Source organism: Caloenas nicobarica, chromosome 1, assembly GCF_036013445.1.
Source record: "Caloenas nicobarica isolate bCalNic1 chromosome 1, bCalNic1.hap1, whole genome shotgun sequence".
In the NCBI taxonomy this organism is placed as follows: Eukaryota; Metazoa; Chordata; class Aves; order Columbiformes; family Columbidae; genus Caloenas; species Caloenas nicobarica.
Window position 1 is genome coordinate 68,950,136 of NC_088245.1, and position 20,682 is coordinate 68,970,817.

General features: G+C 46.2%; 1 protein-coding gene across 1 annotated transcript; it reads right to left on the reverse strand.

The window, feature by feature from the left end:
* Positions 1–1,872: 1,872 nt before the first annotated feature.
* Positions 1,873–20,494, reverse strand: SINHCAF (SIN3-HDAC complex associated factor). The gene is made up of 6 exons (XM_065650782.1): positions 20,421–20,494; positions 9,788–9,935; positions 7,863–7,962; positions 6,742–6,868; positions 5,199–5,349; positions 1,873–4,290 (listed from the first exon to the last, which is right to left on the reverse strand). Exons 2-6 carry the CDS (start codon positions 9,913–9,915, stop codon positions 4,128–4,130), a joined length of 669 nt encoding a protein of 222 aa, XP_065506854.1. The 5' UTR covers positions 9,916–9,935; positions 20,421–20,494; the 3' UTR covers positions 1,873–4,127.
* Positions 20,495–20,682: the final 188 nt, after the last annotated feature.

Sequence of the window (20,682 nt, forward strand, 5' to 3'; positions counted from 1 at the left end):
TTGTGGCCAGATTCCCATGGGAAGGGAACAGAAAACAAGAGCCAAAAAGGAGCTGCATCTCTGATGTTGTCAATCACAGGACCGAGTCTGCAGAATACACAGCAGACTGCTCTTACCCTCATCTGGACCACCTAAAAATGACATTATGTGCTGCAAGAACCCTTTAGACAGAGTTTCTCTTTTTCTTACATCATATTGAAACCAGATTTTTATATGACTTCAGAAGAGTTGTAACTGTTTAGTCACTGGGGGTGGATGGCACACAGCCATCTGCTCAGAAAGCAGGTTATAGGCTCGGTGTTGTAGAAGTCACAGACAAAGGAATTTCCACATTGTACAAATCAGAGTAAAATTACTCTTCATGCAGCATCCTAAAAAAGCAAACAATCTGCCATTGTGTTCCTCACCAGCAGCACTGGGCACTCAGCTCAGGCTTTGGAAATTGTGGATCTCCTCCCTGTCCATTGGTGATCTCCACCAAAATACCTTCTTGCCACATGCCTTGTTTTTCCTCATCTTTTGAGTATAATACAATCCTCTGTAAAGCATCCTTACAATGCTTGCAGTGTAAGGTACTTTAGCACGTCACACTTGTCATTGTGACAGCTGATTCAGGTGAAGCACAGGAAAGCTTTACCCAGGATTTTGCCTCCTGATTCATTCCACATTGCTTTGAAGATGGCAAGTCCTGCCTCTCCAGTGTTCCCTCAGGAGCCTCCTCCTTCGCAGCCGTAGCCTCTATTAGGTTACCTGCCCCACAAAAAAAAGCCCTCTGTCCATCAACATTTTCTCAGCACCTGGAGGTTACCTAGACAGTACCTGTAGTCACTGGTGTGCAGCAGCAGTGTAAAAGAGAGAAGGAAAAGGAACTTACTATTTGAAAAAGGGTTGAAGTTGCAGAGTGGGATACAGAGTAAGTTTGCCTGCTTTAAACCACCTTTTGGTGCTTCTCTTCAGTGACTTTACATAGAGCTTTTCATCTTAGATGAACCAAATCATGCATCTACAGCAGATAATCTAAATATGTCCAAAATAGATGATATTGTACTAAAATCACGTGGTCTTGTAGTCTATGCAGAGCTTTCACTTAAATGTTTTCTACATGAATCCCTGGATATCATCGTGCTCCATTTATAAGAAAACAGCCAGAATTATCAGCAGGAATATATCAACGTCTCCACTGAAGTTCAAAATAGTCTCTGGCAACACATCATCACGTTTAAGGTTGCAACATTTTCCCCATTATGAGGAAACAGCCTGATCTCCTTCTGAACTCAGCTACTCACTGTCACCTCCGGCCAGAGACCTTGCTCCCACCGGTCTGCTGGAGCTTATCCAGCCAACTACGCCCATCGTGGGAAAACACACTCTGGGTTCTAGCTTCAGCAGAGGAGCACCAGTCTCTTCCACCAACTCTGCTGGATCTGGAGAGGGATGTTTCCAGGTGCTGTCAGCTCCATACCTGCAGCACGACTGCTGCTTCAGCTGCCCCTTGCTAAATGCCAGTGAGCTGGAGAGCCAGGCCCCTGGGGACAGCACATGTCAGCACCACCCACCGCCAGCAAAGGAATGCCTGACACACACGCAGTGCCAAGGGAAAGCTCTGTGATTCTACTCCGAGACAGCTGTCTATCATAATAAGCAACATCTCCTTCCCTTGCTCTGCTCTTCTTTCCAAATTAAATAGGAAGAGAATTATCTCGCCCCCTCCCACAAAAAAAAAAAAAAAAAAAAAAGGTCTTGAAGTCTTGTTCAAATAGAAACATGGGTTGCTTGGGCTAGTTCAAATACTAATTAATGGAATAGAGCTGAAATAAACAGAGAAGTTGTTTATTTTCTAAATAAGTCTAAATTTATTCATTACCCTAGTAAAAAAAAGTTCGGATTACAAGTGTCTGAACAGTATAAAAGTACAAAACAGGTTCCATAGATTTCTAATACATTAATACAAAGTGCATGACTACATACAGTTCATTTTGCATTACTACCGGGAATGGAAGAGGTGGGAGGGAGTAGGGGAAGCAGTTGGCGGTTGAAATCTACCAATAAATAAATAAATACAGAAGAGATGATTCGTATCAGAGCACATCCTACCACCAACACTGCAGCCTTAGGTGTACAGAATTACTGATGCTGAAAACACAAATTCAAATGGAAGCAGGTGTCTGCAAAAACAGCTAGGACTCCTGCTCAAGCCCTTATCAGACATGACCAACCTAGTTATGCTGTTATACAAGCAAAGATCCATTATACCTGTGGTTGGACTCCATGATTTTAAAGGTATTTTCCAACCTAAGTCTTTTCTATTTGGTTGCAGATGAAAGCAAGGTAGGCAGCTTTGTCCTCCCTTCAGAATCTCAGAGTGTTTTGGAAAAGCAAAATAAGACCAATGAAAGCTCTATGCTGTAAGGCTGTGATAAGTCAAAGCCCTGTTTCCCCTGATGTTCTTTCTCTCCAGAGGTTGGCTTAACCAACAGGAGAGGACAAAAAAAAAAAAAAAGAAGAAAGAAGAAAGAAAAGAAAAAGAACCTTTGAGGGCAGAGGCTCTTCTTAAAACCTGCTTATCTTTCCCTACCTATATTTTCATTTGCTAAGCATTCCCATCTCAGGAAGTGAGATTACATGGAAGTCCAGTCCTAAACCCTACCCACCCCAGTATTATGCCAAAGACTCTCACAAAAAGGAAAGCTTGTAGCAATCCATTGCAGAATACCCCAAAAGAGTAAGAAAAATCCTACCCACGCCTCAATCAGAAACAAACAACAAAAAAAACCCAGAATTCCCAAGTTACAGAACTTAAACCTTCATAAAAGGAACATGAAGAAACTGGGAGCTAAAACTGCAGCACACTCTTCCAGGAAGCTGCTTCCACCCTAGAGGCAAAGTGGAGTTTGAAGGAGTGTCACAATGGTTTGCACACGAGTTTGTTTGGAAATCCATGTAAGAAATGCCATCTATTGATCGCGTATGCAAACAGAGCTGCCTCGACTCAGTACAGCACCATTCTTAACAGAATTTTGAATATTCAGTATTCACAAAAGCACTGATCTGGTGGTTGTTCAAACACACAAAATAACTCCAAAACACAAACACAGAGAAGCACTGCAGTGCAAGGGTTCCAAAAAAGCTATTGCAAATCCAGACCCCAGGCTGCAACCAGATTATGTCCGTGGAGTAAAGTCTGATTTGCTGAGTGAGGAGCTTGTTTTATGTTAGGTCCAGCATGAAGTCTGGTCTGTGGTCACATTTCACCTGCAGTGGGCCAACACACAGCAGTTACTCAGTTTTGGCCATCATCTACACCTAATTTGGGCAAGACGTTTTGTTGGTCCATCTCTGATCACCAGTCAGTTACTACATGAAACCCAGGGTATCTGCTGCTGGGTTAAAATAAAGTAGCCTCCCGTTTTGCTATGGTTAATTCTTAGGTAAATCTTCCTCCTTAGGTAAGGAGGAGAGCTCTCCCACCCCTTCTGAAGAGCACTTCATGTTGGGGGCCTTCTCTGATAACTACCACTTGTAGTAGAGACATCTGCAGTTTACCGGTCTGTGTCACATAGGAGGGATGAAATATTTGTCTTTATACGTCAGTAGTATAGGGTGAGATCTCCACACCTTCAAAAAATATATATTTATATAACTAGAGAGGTGACTTATTATATTTCTATGCATTAGTTCATCTTATTGACTCATACATGTCTAAGAATGAAATATTTTCTTCGGGATTTAAGGGAGGTTACTAACCAACTTAAAAAAATGCCTTACAACCACTGCTTCTTTCAATACAGAAACATGAACTACATATACTTTAATATACAAAACCCCATCCTCATATTCACTTGTGAAGTGAACAGAGCAGGGGGGAAGAGGGAGGGAAGATCAGACAACCTTGCAGCAGCATTCAGCTTTGCTAAGTGTTCCATAGCATCTTAAATATTATATACAGTCTTTCTGAAACGATACAAACTGGCTTCAGAGTTTGTAGAATTGTAGCAGTAAAACCCAAAACAGTTCTAGGGAATAGTCTTTTGGCAGCATAGCAGGTGTCCAAAGTGAACAGTCACTTTTCTAGTATTTTTCCAGAGAATAAGAGGATCTGTATAACCTTTTGCGGCTACCCAAGGAAGTCACCACTCCTCTTGGGTGGAGATTGCTGGAGATTGTGGTCCTTCTTGTTCTGGTTTTTCAGTGGCAGACTTTTTATTGCTACAGCAAGGTTTGAAGAGATGAGTGTCTATGAGGACTTCCCCAAAACGCCCTTTGTAAATAATGCCACAGCAGACCTTTTGCCTGGAAGAAACGGCACGGAGAGAGACAGACAGTTTATGTGTTTAGAATATATAGAATTTACAGAAATGCAAAAAAATTTGTTTGACCCAAGGCACTACTTTTCTGAGCCTCCAGCTCAGAGCCTAGGAGGACAGGTTGCTCAGAAAGAGAAAGTAAGTCTGTGTGTAAATGCACATCACTTTGGGGAAAAAAAAAAACAAAAAACAAAACCCCAAAAAACAAAACAAAACCAAAAAAAGCCACAACAAAACACAACCCACCACCAAACCCATGTCTGTACAAAACTAAGTCTCCCATTTTGCTTCCCAGAAGTTTCAGACAACTATCTGGGCTGAACTAACCTTGAATACAATGCACTTGCAAACACTATTTGAGATGATGTAACCAAGTCAGAACAATTTCAAGAGAGCAATTAGCTAAACAAGGGATTGCTGTGTCACAACAGGCAATAAAAGATAACAAGCTCATGAGCTCCCAGAAAGTCTTGTGGGTTTCCTCCCACTCCAGACTTTTTTTTTTTTAATTACTACCATCATAGGTCAACCAAATCAAATGCTGTTTTGCTGGCAAGCTGAGAGCACTATCGTACCTGGTAATGCATCATGTCTACAGAGCACAGTCTTAAGATAACAGTCAGGAATATTTTCTGTAACTCCCAAAAACGCAAAAATATTTTCCAGGAACTAGCAACTGTATTAGTATTTAGAGAACTGAAAGGAGACAGGGGAAAATGTCTTAAACACATGGTATTTCTTTCCAAAGGCAGATACTGCATAATACTCTGCGACTTAAATTATATCCTTAAAACAAATTAAAGTTCAGCAGCAGCAAATTCCTGAAGAAGCAGAATCAAGCACTATGTACGTGAATTGCTGTCTGCAGTGAGTGAACATTCTGTTGCTATTTACCTTTTCCAGTATGTGAGATCTAAAAAGGAAAAAACTGGTGTTCTGCTGGACCCAGCGCTCATCTCTGTGTCAGAGCCGTCGTCAGACTGGTTACTGTAGCAGGGCGACTGAGCTGGGGAGGCACTGGAAGTGGTGCTGTGGGCATCGGAATCTGCGGGAGAAAGAAGAAATGCAAAAATCAGGACATGCATCCGACGACTTACCCTCTTCCTGACTTGCAAAAATGCAGATTGGGAACAGAGAGACAGAATGCTTTTAATTAAGAAGAGAAAATTAGTAACAGCAACCCATTTTTCACTTGCCTCCGCCAGTTTCAATAGAGAGACTATCTGTCAGTATTTGAGAGAGAGACCTCGGAACTGGAGGGGGTCCTTGTACATGAGGGGCTGGAAAAAAGTTCAGGATCATCAGGCTTCAGTTCCTGGCTCTCAAACACAGCCTGTGCAGGCCACGCTTCGGCCAAGATCGTAGTCCCGTTCTGGAATCACTCGAAGATCCTTGAAGATGATGGGGATCTGTGCTTCACACTTAGCGTGTTCTCTCTCACTGTAAATCTCCTTTCTTACCCATTCAGTTAAAGTCTTGCAAAGCTCTTCTCATTAGTGCAATGGCTTAGGCAGTACTGAGCTCTTGCTGGATCGAGACTATGAACTATGGACTCCAGTGCAGACACAAACCTTAACAGAGGGTCTACTAGCCTACCTTTTAGTTACAGTTTCTGGCACCTGCAAGTAGCACAATTAGGTTAACTATGTCAAGTTGAATGAGGAGATACAAGCTCTTTGGGTCAGGGCCTTTACTGATTCTTTGGAGAGCTCTTCCTTCAGACCAGGCAGGATAATTGAAAGAGAGAGAGAAGGCCAAGTCAAGGAACAGTTAAGAAGTTGGTTTGCTTTAGAGGAAAAACCTAAAGTACTGACATATATTTAGAGCATAACTGGCAGATGGCTTTGTTGGAAAGCTATGAATCCAAATCTATTTGAGGAGTCTAAGTGCTACTGGAAAGAAATCATCGAGACCAGCAGAGGAAGGCGTAAGGAAACTGTACAGAGGAAACATGGTAGGAATTTAAAGGGGGGGAAATCTAAGCTAAATAGAAAGCCTGGGTTGAAAACACATATGGAATAAAAAGACTGATAGTGGTGTCAACAGAACTGTGCTGAAAACAGCCATAGTGCATTACTGAGAGCAGGGGGAAACCTCTTCCAACTTCAGTTTCGATTAGGGTCTTGTCCAAGAAGTTCCTTCCACAGACACATCATTCAAGAGTGGGGCATAAGCGACAGCTACCTACACTTTTAAGCTTGGCTCGCCCCACTCCCCCACCTCTCTCTCACAGCCCACTCTGCACACAAGCTCTTCCTCCTCATTCCACCCCCTCCCCAAGCTCTAGGAGGAGGATGAGAGGAGGTGAACACAGGGAGTGCCCAAATGTGTGAGCACACAGTTGAATCTAGATGGCGATTCAGCTTGGCCAGTTAACAGGAAGCTATATTAGGGGAGGCCAAAGTTTATTGTCAGAATTCTATTTGGATCTACTTACTGTGCCGCTTGAATTCCTTTTGCAGTTTGCTGATTTGATTGCTCTTTATTCTGCTTCCAGATAGAGTTTTCATTTTCTTTGGTTTCAATGTTGTTTTAAGACTGGGTCCAGCCCTGGCATCTACCACCTAAAACACAGAAAATGCATGCATAATACTTCTGCGTCATGCTGAGGTATTGCTCTAGTCGAGGTGCCTGTACCGACTTATCTGAACGTGTTCAAAACCAATTTATTTAAACCAAGGCAGTTCTGCGCACCAACACTCTTATGGTTCATTTAAATCAGATTTGCAAGAGGCTGAATCTGTAGGAAGAGGCAGCAAACTCATTTTAAAAAGCATATTCAGTTCAACTTTTGCCTTCTTCCTATTTTTGACAAATTCAGTTTAGTGTAAAACAGTTGTTTAAGCCAATACAGGTTCAGTTTAGAGTGTCTGCCAAGCATTTGCCCTGGCGTTTTTCAAAAAAATCATCAATTTAACTTCTGAATAAAGCTAGTGGTAGTAATAACCATAGTTCTGGCTCTCGTTACCATCAAGGCTTCCTGAATAAAGGTTATAAAATACACAAGGAATCCTGATCATCCTCCAAACCCCAGGCCTAAACTGAATTAGATGTATCAAAACAGAATATATGAGGGGGAATAGCTGCAAGATATTAGTTGTAATTATCTGACTAGACAACACTGATTTATGTGTTGCTTGAGCAAGTCACCTTGCTTGTTCAAACTATTAAAAAAAACCAACAACAACAACAAAATGAATAAAGAGCAACCAATTTTGGACAGAGGCCAAATTTGAAATGTTTTAAATATCATAAGAGACTTTTGGACAAAGTTATGAGCTTGTGAAAACAAGGAATTACAAGGTATATCAGCCTGTGACTCCATCCTGGGCTTGCACAATCACCACCTGCACGTAAGCCAAACGTGCAAGTGACAGATAAAAGCCATTTAACAGCAAATACTTCAGGAAGGATTTAGAGATGCTAAGGGTGGGAAGGGAGACCATGAGGGAAACAGCAAATCCCAAACCCTTGCCAGCACCTCCCTCTCTAGCAGGATGGACTAAAGACAGAGATGAGTTCGTTTTGGGGTGGAGAAGAAATAAATAATTGACTAACGTGATTCCAGTTTTTTTTTGATCCTGCTGGCAATTTTTTCCATCTTTTCACCAAAAGGACACATGCGTTGCAAATATCTCCTGAGCGGGCCTCATGGAGCCTGGCGAAAACAAAAGCAAAAATCACTTGACAACAGTTAACAAAAGCACCCCCCACTCAATAGCGGCAAGAAGCATAAAAATTGTTGGAAAAGAAGGGTTCTCAAGTTCTGTTTTTCAGGCATTACCATTAATCTGGGGTGCTCAAACTTTGCCATTTAAAGACCAGGCCTGACTTTGAGAAAGTGTTCTTCCATATAGAAGTAAAAGGTGTTGTGACCTGCCTCCAGAGGGGTACTGAAAAGAGTCTCATCACCTTCAGTCGGTGGTTTTGTTTTTTCCTTAAACAAACATTCCTCCCCCCAAAAAAAGCAACCAAAACAAAACAAAAATCACACAACAAAAAACCAAACCAAAATACCAAAACCAACGCACAGTTCCAGTGGGTTGGTTGGTCAGTTTGAATGAAGAGGGAGGGAGGAGGAGTAATCATATACCTTGAATGTGCATTTGGGAACAGACCTCAGAGATCTGACAAAAGCTTATTCAGCTCCTAACTTTCTCACAGAGCTTCAAGGATGAGTAACAAATACCAGCTAACATGCTCCTGCATAAGTGTAGGATAAGGTTTCAGAAACAGCAGTCACTGGAATGACAGCAATACTCGCTCCCTTTAACGTGTTTTCTTCAGAAATCAACCCTACTGCTAATCCACACTAAAAGAAATATAAAGGGGATAGAATTGTAGAATTCGGAACTGTAGAACAAATAGAACTGTAGAATTTTTCAGCTATTTAAATGAGAAGACTTTGAAGCATTTATAGATTAATGGGGCAGGCTCAGATAAGCCATTATTTGCTCAGTGTTAAAGACTGCATTTTTAACTTGGCAAACATATTTCAGATAGCACAAGACCAAAGGCCCTGGTATACTGGAATCTTCTCTACTGTCGTTCAAAAAAAAAAAAAAGCGATGTGTTTTCATACAGTCTTTCCACTGGCAAGGACAGTAGCCAAGAAATATGACAAGGAAAATTGTCAGCACCAGATTTATGTGCAAAAATCCATGGTAAACACAAAGCACTATAAAGCTGTACACGAAAAGAGTGTTTCTACAAAAAGGGAGAGGGAAATATTTCTAAAGATTGCAAAGATTTACACATAAGAAGTTATGCACTTCAGACAACAGTAGCAACACTGATATGTATATATAGCTTTTAATATGATGCATGGAAGTTCCAAGTAGGCCCAAGATTTTGATGAGAGGTAATCCAACGAGACTGGAAGAAAAAAAAGCAGAAAACATCTATCGACAACATAGATGTTTTCCAGGGGAAATAATTTCATGGAAAACTACAGAATAAGCAGGAGAAAATCTTACTGCCTCATAAAAAAAATCAAAATAAATACAGTACAAAAAAACCCCAGAACTATCACAGAAGAATTTACTTTGCTGACAATTCAGGGACACAGGTCTATACAGAATTTCAAAGTTCTTAGAAAGTATTTTAAAAAGTTAATAGGTCACAACAGCTTGGTGCAAGAAATCACTGGTATTTATAGTTTTGCCTACCAATGTTTTCAAGTAACATTATGTGCAACATTGTCCAATTGGAAAGCCAAATATTTGATGCTCACTTTCCATCAGAATGGGTTTCCAATGTGAAGTTTTAATAACATCTTGATGCGCTGTATTTGAACAAAGGCACCAACACCTGAACCAAGGTACTGTGCATAAACCTTGCTGGAACTGCTAAATATTCATCCATCGAGTTTTCATTAATGTTCTTGAATCTTCACAGCCTCTCAGAGCGAGAGCGCATCAGGTTTGTGGCTTGGAGATCAACACCATGACTGACCACGATGTTGACTAAAGGAAGAATCTTACCCAAAACAATTCTGGAAATCCTTTTCATAACGTTTGCTGTCAGTGAAACGAGAACTGGAAGACTTAGCTCTGCAAATACAGCAGCCCTCTATACTCCGATACATCTTCGGTTTGTGAAAGCCGAACATCTTTTCCTCCCAGCTGTAGCCTGTGAAAACAAACAGGAACTGGTGTTACTTATCACTGGTAGACACTGAAAGAAAAACCTGAGCAATTCACTGGACAAATCAAAAGTAAATTATAATTTGGGATGGGAAACGGCTAGATCAGGCAATAGCTCTATTCTGCATTGCCCCCGAAGAGCAGATACACCTGGAACGCACTTATAAAAAACGATTAACAAATAATTAACAACAGCTGGAATATTAAGCAATACCCAGCAGGGCTCACGACGAGCTCATTTACTGCACAATTCTACTCCAAGGGCACATCTACAACACCACAACCCAGAGGTGGGAGCGCAGCAGACTCGGCTAACGAAAGCCCCATGCATGTGGTGGGGCAGATTGGGGGACACTGCCCGAGCCCCTGTGGAAGCACTTGGCAGCTGAACCCTGGGTCACTGGAACTACCTCGTCATCACCACCCCCGTTTGCTGGAAACATCCCTGCCAAGCTTTGCTGAAAAGTGAGGAGGAGACGTTTTAAATGAGCTGCAGTCACACCCCTAGGCTGTAGGGCAGACATACCTGAAAAGCCGCTCTAAAAACAGGAGGGTGGGGTCCCACCCAGCCCTCCGTGGCCACCTCTGCACTGCGGGACCCAGAAGCACCGCTTGACTCTCAGGTCTGGGTGAGCATCCCAGCCACATCCCGGCGCCGTGTCAGCACAGGCTCAGTTCTCGCCCTCCCGCCGTCCCCACCCTGCTCTTGCCATGGGAAGAAAACCCAGAGAGAAAAGGGACGAGGAGCAGGACCCTGGGGCGCACTTCAGCGTGCGCCTACCACATATTCCAGCCGCCGCCGATGACGCCGGAGCAAAAGGTGCTCCATTTATTGGGAAATTGTTTCTTAACCATCAGCTCAGAAACCCAAAAGCCATGCTGCTCTTAGGGGTTTGCCTATCCTTTTCAGTACACCCAGGCTGGGCTATGCTATCAGAGCAGGTAACATACAGTGGAGGACTTTTCCAGGCAGAAACTTTTAAAGTCAGTTACAAGTCGATTTACTGCAGTCACCACAACAAAGACCCCTTCAACACACGATGTCCACACCACCAAATCGGTTCTTCCCAGGCCCCAGTCACACCCCAGTGCAGACTCCTGTTAGACACAGTCTGACACGGCATGAGAAGCTGTCAGAGCAAACGGAGCTCCCACAGAACTTCAAAAAACCAAACCAACAACTGGGCAAAGCTGGTGCTTTCCTGGCGCTGGGCCTGGACACATAGCAAGTCCTCACAGGCCACACAGCATCTGTCTTATACACACAGGTAGAGACTGTTCTAAGATGTTCTCTTTCAAACAGACCACAGTGCAAGATTTGCCTCAACCACCTGCTGCAGGAAGCAAGCAGCCAGCTCTGCTGCTTATTGCACACTAACTTCTCAGAGAGGGGACAGACCATCGGCTGCAGGAAGCTCCCTGAGAACAGGAATCCACTGCTGAGAACTTCTGCTTTTCAAAAAAAAAAAAAATTACAGCCATAGAAATAACACAAGATTTCCCCCTCTCCCCTTAACAAAAGGCCAAGTCGTTATATTCTTGTAGAAGCAAACAGAAAACTACCTCTTCTCCCCACAAATGCTGCTGAAATACCCAGTAGCAGCTCAGGCAGGACTTCTGGGAGAGCAGCATCTCCATAATTTGTGGACAAGTCTGATGAGAGAGAACTTGCAGTCACTTCTCAGTCCCAAGGACTGTCAGGTCCCAGCAACCCAACTTGGGTTACTGGTCAATGTATCTGGCATAGGGATCTGTCCCCACATCTTCCACCTGCAGGAAGATAAGGAACATAACTCTAACATTCTCCTGAGGGACAGAGAAAATTAACCTGAAGTCTTTAGCCTACAGACTTGCCACATCATTACAGCAATAAAATAATTCGAAAAGCAGCTTCAGGTGAGTTCAAAAATATGCTTCCACAAAATGACCATACCTAGCATCATGCTTACCTTACTGACAGAGATTGCATGTGATGGAAAAAGATCCCACGTATTTTTGCAGGACCACAGCAAAAGCTAGTAAACTACCCAGTCCTAGACACACAGAGGTAAAAATACAATCCCCCCCACCCCAGAGGGGAAGATTAGAGCATGGCAGCACTGTAAAATAAACACACAAGGTTCCCAGGCTCCTGAGAACAACAGAAAAGCAAAAGAATTATCTAATATCATTGGTTAATACTCTTACAAGAAATCCATTAAGGAATCCATATCCAGCTGAAAGCATACATGTTTACATTTCAGTCTAGTGTATTATATTGTTAAGACCACTTGGTGTCCCCTGAGGTTGTGTCTCCTTGTAATTACGACCCCACAAACCTGTAGAAAGACACAAGTCAACTCTCCAAAAAGCTTGTCTTGACCAACCCCCTTGCAGAGCCTGTTGACAGCAAGGGACTTATTAAGAGGGAGATGGAGGGGATAGGTCTTTCCTTCCCTCTTGTCCCAGCTCATGCTCTTTGCCACAGGCTCTAAGTGCTGTATTCTCTTCTTCTTTGTGCACGTTTACAGCACAAGGAGCTCACCTAGGGCTGGGTTCTCACAAGGATGATTTGTACAAATATCCAGCAAAGTCACCCCAAATGTTGCCTGGCTTCTTAAGAGACCATTTCCTCCATTATCACCATATTGGCCTGAAGGCCAGGAGCAACTGTAGTAAGTAAAAAAAGTACACACCTAGTGACCTGCTGAATGGGTTTGTTGAGGGACAGTTAGACTCAGAAGTACTCTCTGCCTCTGCTTAGGTATGCTTTCAGGGACACTTCACAAATCAACTTGAATGCACAACCAAATCAGGTTAGTATCCCTGGACTGTAAAGACAAATAAACAGAGTGCCTAAGCAAATACTTAAGAGCACCTATTTTGTTTCTTGGCATCTTATGTGCTCCTTCAAGAGACACTGTCCTCTCTTGAGGACACAGTGTTTATCCAGCCTCTGGAGATCCAACAGCACATTCACTTGGGCATTTTCAACTACAAAACAGTGATTTTAGATTTTGCTTGACAACCCCAGCACTAAGTCCATGGCCTGGTGCTTTTCTTTAGAAAGTCAAAGACTAACTGCAGACACAAAACTTAAGTAGCAAGAACATTTTGACTGTTACAGGGCAAGACACAGAACTGATCTCTACGATTTTATTTACTTTGTAACCCAGTTTCTCCCAGAAATCCAGATGCTGATGAGACCATCTCTGTCACTAGCTGGGATTTATACCACAGTGAGAACAAGATGCATGTTTTACAATTAATCTTCTGGCAAAGGCTGGCATGAGACATGCATATTCTGAAAATATTTTGTTTTGCATCGTTGTTGCCATTCTCACAGAAGCAGCCTTTCAACACAATCTCTCAACAGAAGGGAAACTAGTGCCATCTGTTTCCCACTTGATGAATGGTCAGCAATGGTATTACCATATATCACGCCTGAATGGGGAAGAGCTAGCAGCAAAACCACAAGTAAAACACTTTTCTCTGACAACTGCATCAAAGTGCAGTTACAAATGTGTTACTGGACTGACATCTTCCATTTAATCCTAAGCAGCTGCCATTTGGCCATTATATACTAAATATTCTGTCAGCTGGAGAGCTTAATAGCTAATGTAGAAGCATTTGAGTCTAGAGGTATCTATCAGCACTGCTAGACTTCAAGCTCTCTGTCTCAGCTTCCATTCTAAACCATAATTGTGTGTCTGGTGCTGGAGTTGAGACTACATTTCTATAGACTTAAGTGTACTTAGAAGTACATATGACTGAGCCCTTTAAAAGGCTTAACTTGAAAGCTTTGCAATTTATATCTCAAATTAGAACCAAGGCGTTGGACTGCCAGCTACCGTACCACCTGAATCTTAGATGTGGAAGTTTAAGTCTGCGAAATTTGGGACAGATAAAAAGATGGCAAGTAGGAATGTAGCTCCACAGAAGTTAAAACACATTACACAAGATAATTTTGCCAAATTTAAGCACTTTATTGAAATACACGACATTTTAAAATCAGCAGTTGCACAGAAGTGAAAGGGATAGCTCAACAGCAAAGAACCATAAATCCTGTAAGAGCGTATTTGTCACTCTGCAGAGATGGAGATCTACCTGCACTAGTAGGGGAGTGGTATTCCCCCAAGCCAGGGGAAAAGCAGTCCTTCTCCTCCTCCTCACTGGTCTCCCTGCAAAAGTTGCTATTCCCCTAAGTTCTGCTTTAGCAACTTGAATGAACTCAGAAAAGACCGCAGGAACAAGTTCTTTCCACCCCTCTGCCCTTCCACTTTTGGAAAAATAGCATCAAAAAGAGGGACTTGTCTTGCAAAATATTTGGGGTGAAGCAGGCAATAGTGAAGTAGGTGGGAAATAAAAAAAAAAACCCAACACACCACACCCTGCTTATTACATTTGTGAAAGGCTGGTACAAAGCAGCACGCATCATATGTGTGTGAAAATGGTTTCATGCTTTCGTTACCTGTCAGGACTAGAATTTGGTGCTTAGTTTTCTTAGCAAAATTTAATTTGATTATTTAAATTAAAAGGAGGTATTACTTCAGATGCTCATTAAGTTTTCAAGCTAAGGAAGGACTTCTGAACTCTTGAATTTTAAAACAGAAAAAGCCGAGCCACTTTCATTTGCCTTTCCAAATTCCTTCTGATCACCCAAGAAGAATGAAAACCCTTTATAATAGAAAGGAAGGAATTCCTAGAAGGCAGGCATGTCTCTCTTTGTAACACAATTATCAGGCCAGTTGGAAGGAACACGCTCACCTGCTTCTTGCAAAGCCGAAAGAGAAACATTCCCTGGGGTTATGGGAGAGCAGAGGGATGCCAGTACAACTACTCAATACCTTCCTCTCTTCCCCCTGACCCTGAATCATTCACCCTTTGTGTAACTTGAAACTGCCAGTACATTGTCAGAGAGGAGCAGAACGTCTGCAAATAATTTGATTTTCCCTTCTGTGTACAAAACAGCCTCGGCACAGCCTTCCTGAAGTCAGGCTACAGAAAAATATGATCTAGCCTACATATGTTAATGCAGCCGGTTCCTGTCAGTAAGAATCTCACCATGCTCATCTCTATAGCATTTCACTGGAACTAAGAAACATAGCCAAAATGCTACATTTTTTTTTTCTTTTAAATGAAAAGAAACAAATGCCTTACTATAGAAAGAAAATACGTGCTCTGGATTTTACATATGCAAGTGCATACGCCCAGGCACATGCACACACATGAAAAATGCTTCCAGAGCTGTCTACGGCGCCAGAAGCAGAGTTGCCTGTCTCACTAATAAATTCTTGGGCCTGTCCCTCTGCTGAAATAAACCACAATACCTCTACTGAAAATCAACTAGAGGACAGAAGATTGTACATCAGCAGAGGAGCTGATCTATATCAGAGACTGAATGTAAACATACCTCCCCCTGAGTTCACATGCTGCAAAAAGAAACATTGGAATAGAAGTTAAAATTGGACCCCAGCAAGCCACATTTTAATATGCCCAAAGCCAGAATGCTCCAATGAAGAGACTGAGCTAACTGGAGTCATAAGAAAATGCAACTTCAGTATTTGCAAAAGCTTTTTTTTTTTTTTTACACTGTCATCTGTCCTTACAGCTCAAAACACAGTGAACAATTTCCAACAACCACAACCTTAGTATTGTGTGTACCGTATACTCTTCTGATTCCCTATATCCTCAGATTTTCCTTCTACTTCCCTTCCTCTCTCTACTCAAATAACTTTACTTGGAAGAAAGCTGTATTTGGCCTCTACAGCCCAAGCACATCTGAATGAAACAGCATCCTGTGGAGTTTTCACTTGATGAGCTGAGCAAAACCAGTAAAAGGTAAAAACTACATCTTCAGGAATCTTTTCTCTGCCAAAATAACTCGCTCTTTTGCTGGTAGTTGTCCACAGCTACCGCTGTGCGCTCAGTGCTGCAGTGAAATCTTAACACACCAGATGCAACCGGCAGCAACTCCTAAGCACGTATCAAAAAAAAAAAAAATCAAACTGGACATTTCTTTCCCATGTTTGAGCCTCCACATCATCCTGATTGGGTCACAAGCTGTTCCGAGTGAAGTTCTCAGAAGCAGTCAAGCCACAAAGGGTCCTAATTACCTGCTGATCTTCAGTGGGAAATAGGTACCTAACCCATTTAGACAAAACGAGTGAAAGGCTAAGCCACTTGCTGGTTCCTCTAAACTGCCACGTGGTTAGTGCTCCAGAAGGGATATGCCAAAGCATGAAAACAGTAATCAGTAAGATTTGCATAGGGGAGAAAAAAAAAAAAATCCCAAACCTGTCTCACCTGCAGACATTCCATCTTGAAAGAGGACTTTCCCACTCCCTCTCCAACTCCTACTGCATAACTAACACCATGCTCAGCCTGAGCTGGAGCCCTGCAAGGAAAACCTGGGACGTTCTCAAGCAAGAGCTGGAGTTCAGCCTGTGATACTTATCTGAGTACAGTCACTGCAGCTGTTACGATGCTGTCCGTCTGCAGCCACCTGCTACTGAAAAAGCATCACAGACACTTGAGATCACGAGACACTGAATGGTTTGGGGTTTCTTATTTGTTTGTTTTTAAAAAGAGGGTAACATACCTGATAGGGACTTGAAGAGAAGTAGCAGTAATTATTTGGCAGAACAGCTGAAATGACTTCATTAAAAAGGGTAGATTTCCACATCCTTAAGTAACATTACTGGTCATTTCACTTGGACTTTGGAGTGAGCACATTCTACAGAAATGCAAAGGCTTGAGCCATGGAATGGAGTCCCGCCTGTGCACTCTGCCTGACCACTCAGTTTTTAAGCCCCAGCTCACTAGCTGCTTCTTTCTGTCAAAAAGCAAGTGCTACAAGGTGTGGAAGTCTGAGGAAGTTGGTTGTCAAGTGGGACTGTGTGTATAATTCCCCTCTTTATGAAAGAGGTACAAAGCATCAGGTGTTAAGAATCAACGCAAAGCAGAAATTTTTTTTTCACAGAAAGAGCTGCCCAGCATGAGTAAGACATAAAACTGTCACAGTTTTAATGTTATTTTTAACCTGTGTGAATTTATCAGCATTTTTAACATCACCTTCTACTAAGAAGTCTGTAATATTTTCTTTTTAAAGGAAAGAGTGCAAACATAGGCAATTAGCTCTTCTTTGCAAATCTCTGAGCTGGGAGAAAAGTGAGGAGGAATTTTTCCCAGAGGCTCTGGCACTCAATCCCACCTACTTTCGGTGGGAGCTGGATGCTGCATGCCTGTGGGTGTGTTTGAAAAACCCACGACTTGTTACCTTCTGATTCTCTACCACAGATCCCAAGAAACCTGGAATTCACCTGGGTGCCAAAGGAGTCCAGTATTCACCACTGTCAGCAGAAAGGCCCCCAGTTCACTGCCTGCCCCTACACTGCAGAGTTCATGCAATCTTTTTCTCTTTATTTAAAAAAAGCTGTAAACTACGCAGTGAATCTGGCCATGTGCAGACTGGGGAGAAGGGGGTTTCCACAGCACACGCCCTGCACACGGCTGTTTAAAAACAGTCTCACCTTTGGAAGCAAACACACAGTAATAAAGGGGTTTGCTGAGGAACTGTCACCCTCCTGGCTTGCCTTGTAAAAGGGTTAAACAGACATCTCCATGGCTGCCAACCTACCACCTTCCACCAGTGCTGAATTACAATTCAAAATGAAAAAGACAGCATTACAGTTAGGGTGTGCTCAAGCACGTTACTCGGTCTCCAACACAAGTGCAATGCTGTTGAAGTTCTGGGCTCAATTCGGGACACCGGGCTCTCTCCTCTCCTGTCTCCACCCAAGAGGGGACAGTGCAGGGGCCCTTCAGCCCAGCCAGGAGACACGTGTTTTGGGCACACGGCAGCAGGCTGAGGGGCAGCATCCTTCCCCAGCTGCCTGCAGAACTGCAGCTCCAAACTTTTTTGCAGTTGAGATGGTTAGTGAAGTCCAAAGGACTGCCCGTGAGGAGACTGATGGGGACAAGGCTCTTTGTAGGATGAACCAGGGCAGTCATCGCCAGGAGAGAGCTACCGGGGGAGCCCAGGGGTGGGCAGGATTCAGCCCTGCTCGCTGCGCTGAGGCGCATCCGAGTAAACAACAGGTCTGGCAGGTCCCTTTAAATCCCTTTAGCTAGATACCGCCGGAGACGGAGAGGAGGCGGCAACTTGTACCTCGTGAATAAGAGAGCGCGACTGGGAGCACTGCCCTGGCGCAAAACTGCAAGTTAAAAATAATAATTAAAATATATATATATATATATAATAGTGATAAAAGATGCCCGAAAAGGTAGAGGGTGGTCGCGCCGCTCCCGCAGCCCCTGGGACAGGCGCCGTGCAGGAGGCCGGAGGCGGCGGCCGCCGCTTTCCGCCGAGCACCGCATGGCGCGGGGGAAGCGCCGGCCCCGGGACGGCGGGGCGCCCCGCTCCCGCCCGTGACCGCCGGCGGGCTCGCTGGGCGGCTGGGGACCGCGGCGGGCGGAGGCGCGGTAGCGCCGGGAACAAAGACCCCCCCTCCCAGGGCGGACGACCTACTTTCACGGGCGGCCCCGCCGGTCAGGTGGAGCCGCGGGAGCACGCACACACACACAGGCGGGCAGCCCCTGCCCTCTCCGGGGCTGCCAAGCGTTCGACTTGCCGAAAGCCGTGTAAAATTTTAAATAAATTAAAACAGCACAGCAAGGGGCAGGCGGCGCGCCGGGGAGGGAAGCCCGGTGGGCGCTGCGAGGCGGCCCCCGCGCTGCAAACGCCGCCCCACCACGCGGTCTCGGTGCAGCCGCCCCATCCGGCGCGGTGCGGAGCGGCGGGGGAGCGGCAGCAGCTCCGCCGGACACCCCGACCCCTGCCCCGGCAGGGTGACGGCCGCCTCCCGCCGTCCCCCGCTCCGGTCCGGCCCCGTCCCGCCGCCCCGCGCTGGTTCCTCATGGCTCGGCCCTGACGTAATTCAAACATGGCAACAGTTGCACCTCAAAGGGCCGCCGCAGACCTCCCAGCAACGCGGGCACGCCGCGGCGGGGGCGACACCGACACCCCAGGGCCCGGGACCCCGCGGCAGCGCCGCGGCGTCCGGCGGAGCTCGCCTGCCCGCCCGCCCTTGCACACCAGCGCCGTGCGCGCAGCGTGGTACCCCGCGGAGCGCGTGTGCAAAGTTTCACCGCCCCTCCAAAGTCCTCCAAAACCGGCAGCCAGCCGCTAAAAAAACACCGTCCCCCGCGAGACAAGTTTTACCCCACCGATACCCCCCACCCCCTGGGGCTCAGCAACCCCCCCATCCGCGCGTACGAGCGCGTTTTCCCCGCGCGCCGGGCAGCCGCGGCGCCCGCAGCACATGCGAGCCCTTTGTTTTCCCTGCAGCCGGGCGCTGCCTACGTGCCGCGCCGGGGGCACGCCGGCCGCCCCGCCGCGCAAACCCGGCCGCCCCGCCGCGCAAACCCGGCCGCGCAAACCCCGCGGAAGGCAGCGGTTGAAACTTGTTGGCGCCGGGCGCGGGCACACGCTGCCGGGGCCGGGAGCGACCTTCGCTCGCGCTGTGTTGCGGGAGCGGCAGGGACGCCATCGCCGCCCGCCGCACCGTCCCCACGCCGCCAACGCCGCGCACAGCGGGCCGGTGGCAGCGCGCCGGCCGGAGCGGGGAAGGCCCCACACGCCGCGACCCATGCGACAGGCAGCACGTGTCACGCCAGCCCACAGCTGCACGTTTCCCCCCTCTCGGGGCGTGTACAGACCCCCCGGCCCCTCTGCAAATACTAATGATAACTATTAATAAAACCGCTCCCCCTCCACCCCGCGCAACACGGGGAAGGAGGAATCGCGGGAACAACCGCGCCCCCCGCCCCGCTGCAGACACCAACTTGTGCGCGCCGCCGCCACAGGTGTGCGGTGCGGGGCTGCGCGGGGAGCGCCGGCGGCCGCACCTGCGCCAGCCGCTCCGCGCCGGCCAGAGGCGCGGCCGCGCAGCCCGCGTGGCGAGGCTGCCCGGGAAGGGCGCCGTGCAGCCCGGCTTCTCCAGCCCGCGCCGCAGCCGGGGACCGCTTCGGGAGTTAAATCGTCGGGAGGCTGGCTGCGCTTCCTCCTTGAGACTTGGGGCTTTAATCGTGCTTTGGGGTGTGCGGGTAGGGGGGGGTAGGGGGGGAAGGAATAGAAGTCAGAGTTGTCGGAACGGGTCTGCAACAATGCGGGAGGCGTTTCCCCCGGCCAGCACCTCCTTTAAACTCCAATAATTGAAGAAAAAGGGGGAGAAACCGCCGCGCACGGGAACCACGCGTGTCAAACTGTTTCAGGCGGCAAAAGTCTTTTCGCCGCAGCAGAACCGGAGACGAGCTCCGGGATGAACTTGTGTCTAAGAGAAAACACCGACTGCTGAAAACAAACAAACAAAACCCACCAAACAACACACAAAAACAAACCAAACAAACAAAACCACCGGTTTAAACCTCCCGTTCCCCCTCGGTTGTACTTTTCTTTCCTCCACCCTGAGCAGAAAGAGACACCACTCACCGCTCTGCTGCGCTCACCAACAAACGTGCGGTGCGCGGCGCTCCCCGCCGCTGCGCGCCCTCCCCGTCCCTCCGCGCTCTGCCTGCCAGCCCGCGCGAGCCCACACCCCCCCGCCCCGGCCTTCCTCCTCCCTCCTCTTCCCCCTCCCCTCGGCACCCGCCGCTCTGCGCATGCGCCGCTCCCACGGCCCCCGTTCTCCTCAATCGAGCCCTCTTCGCTTTGCGCGCCCCATTGTCCTTTTAAGGGAGAAAGGGCCGCGCGG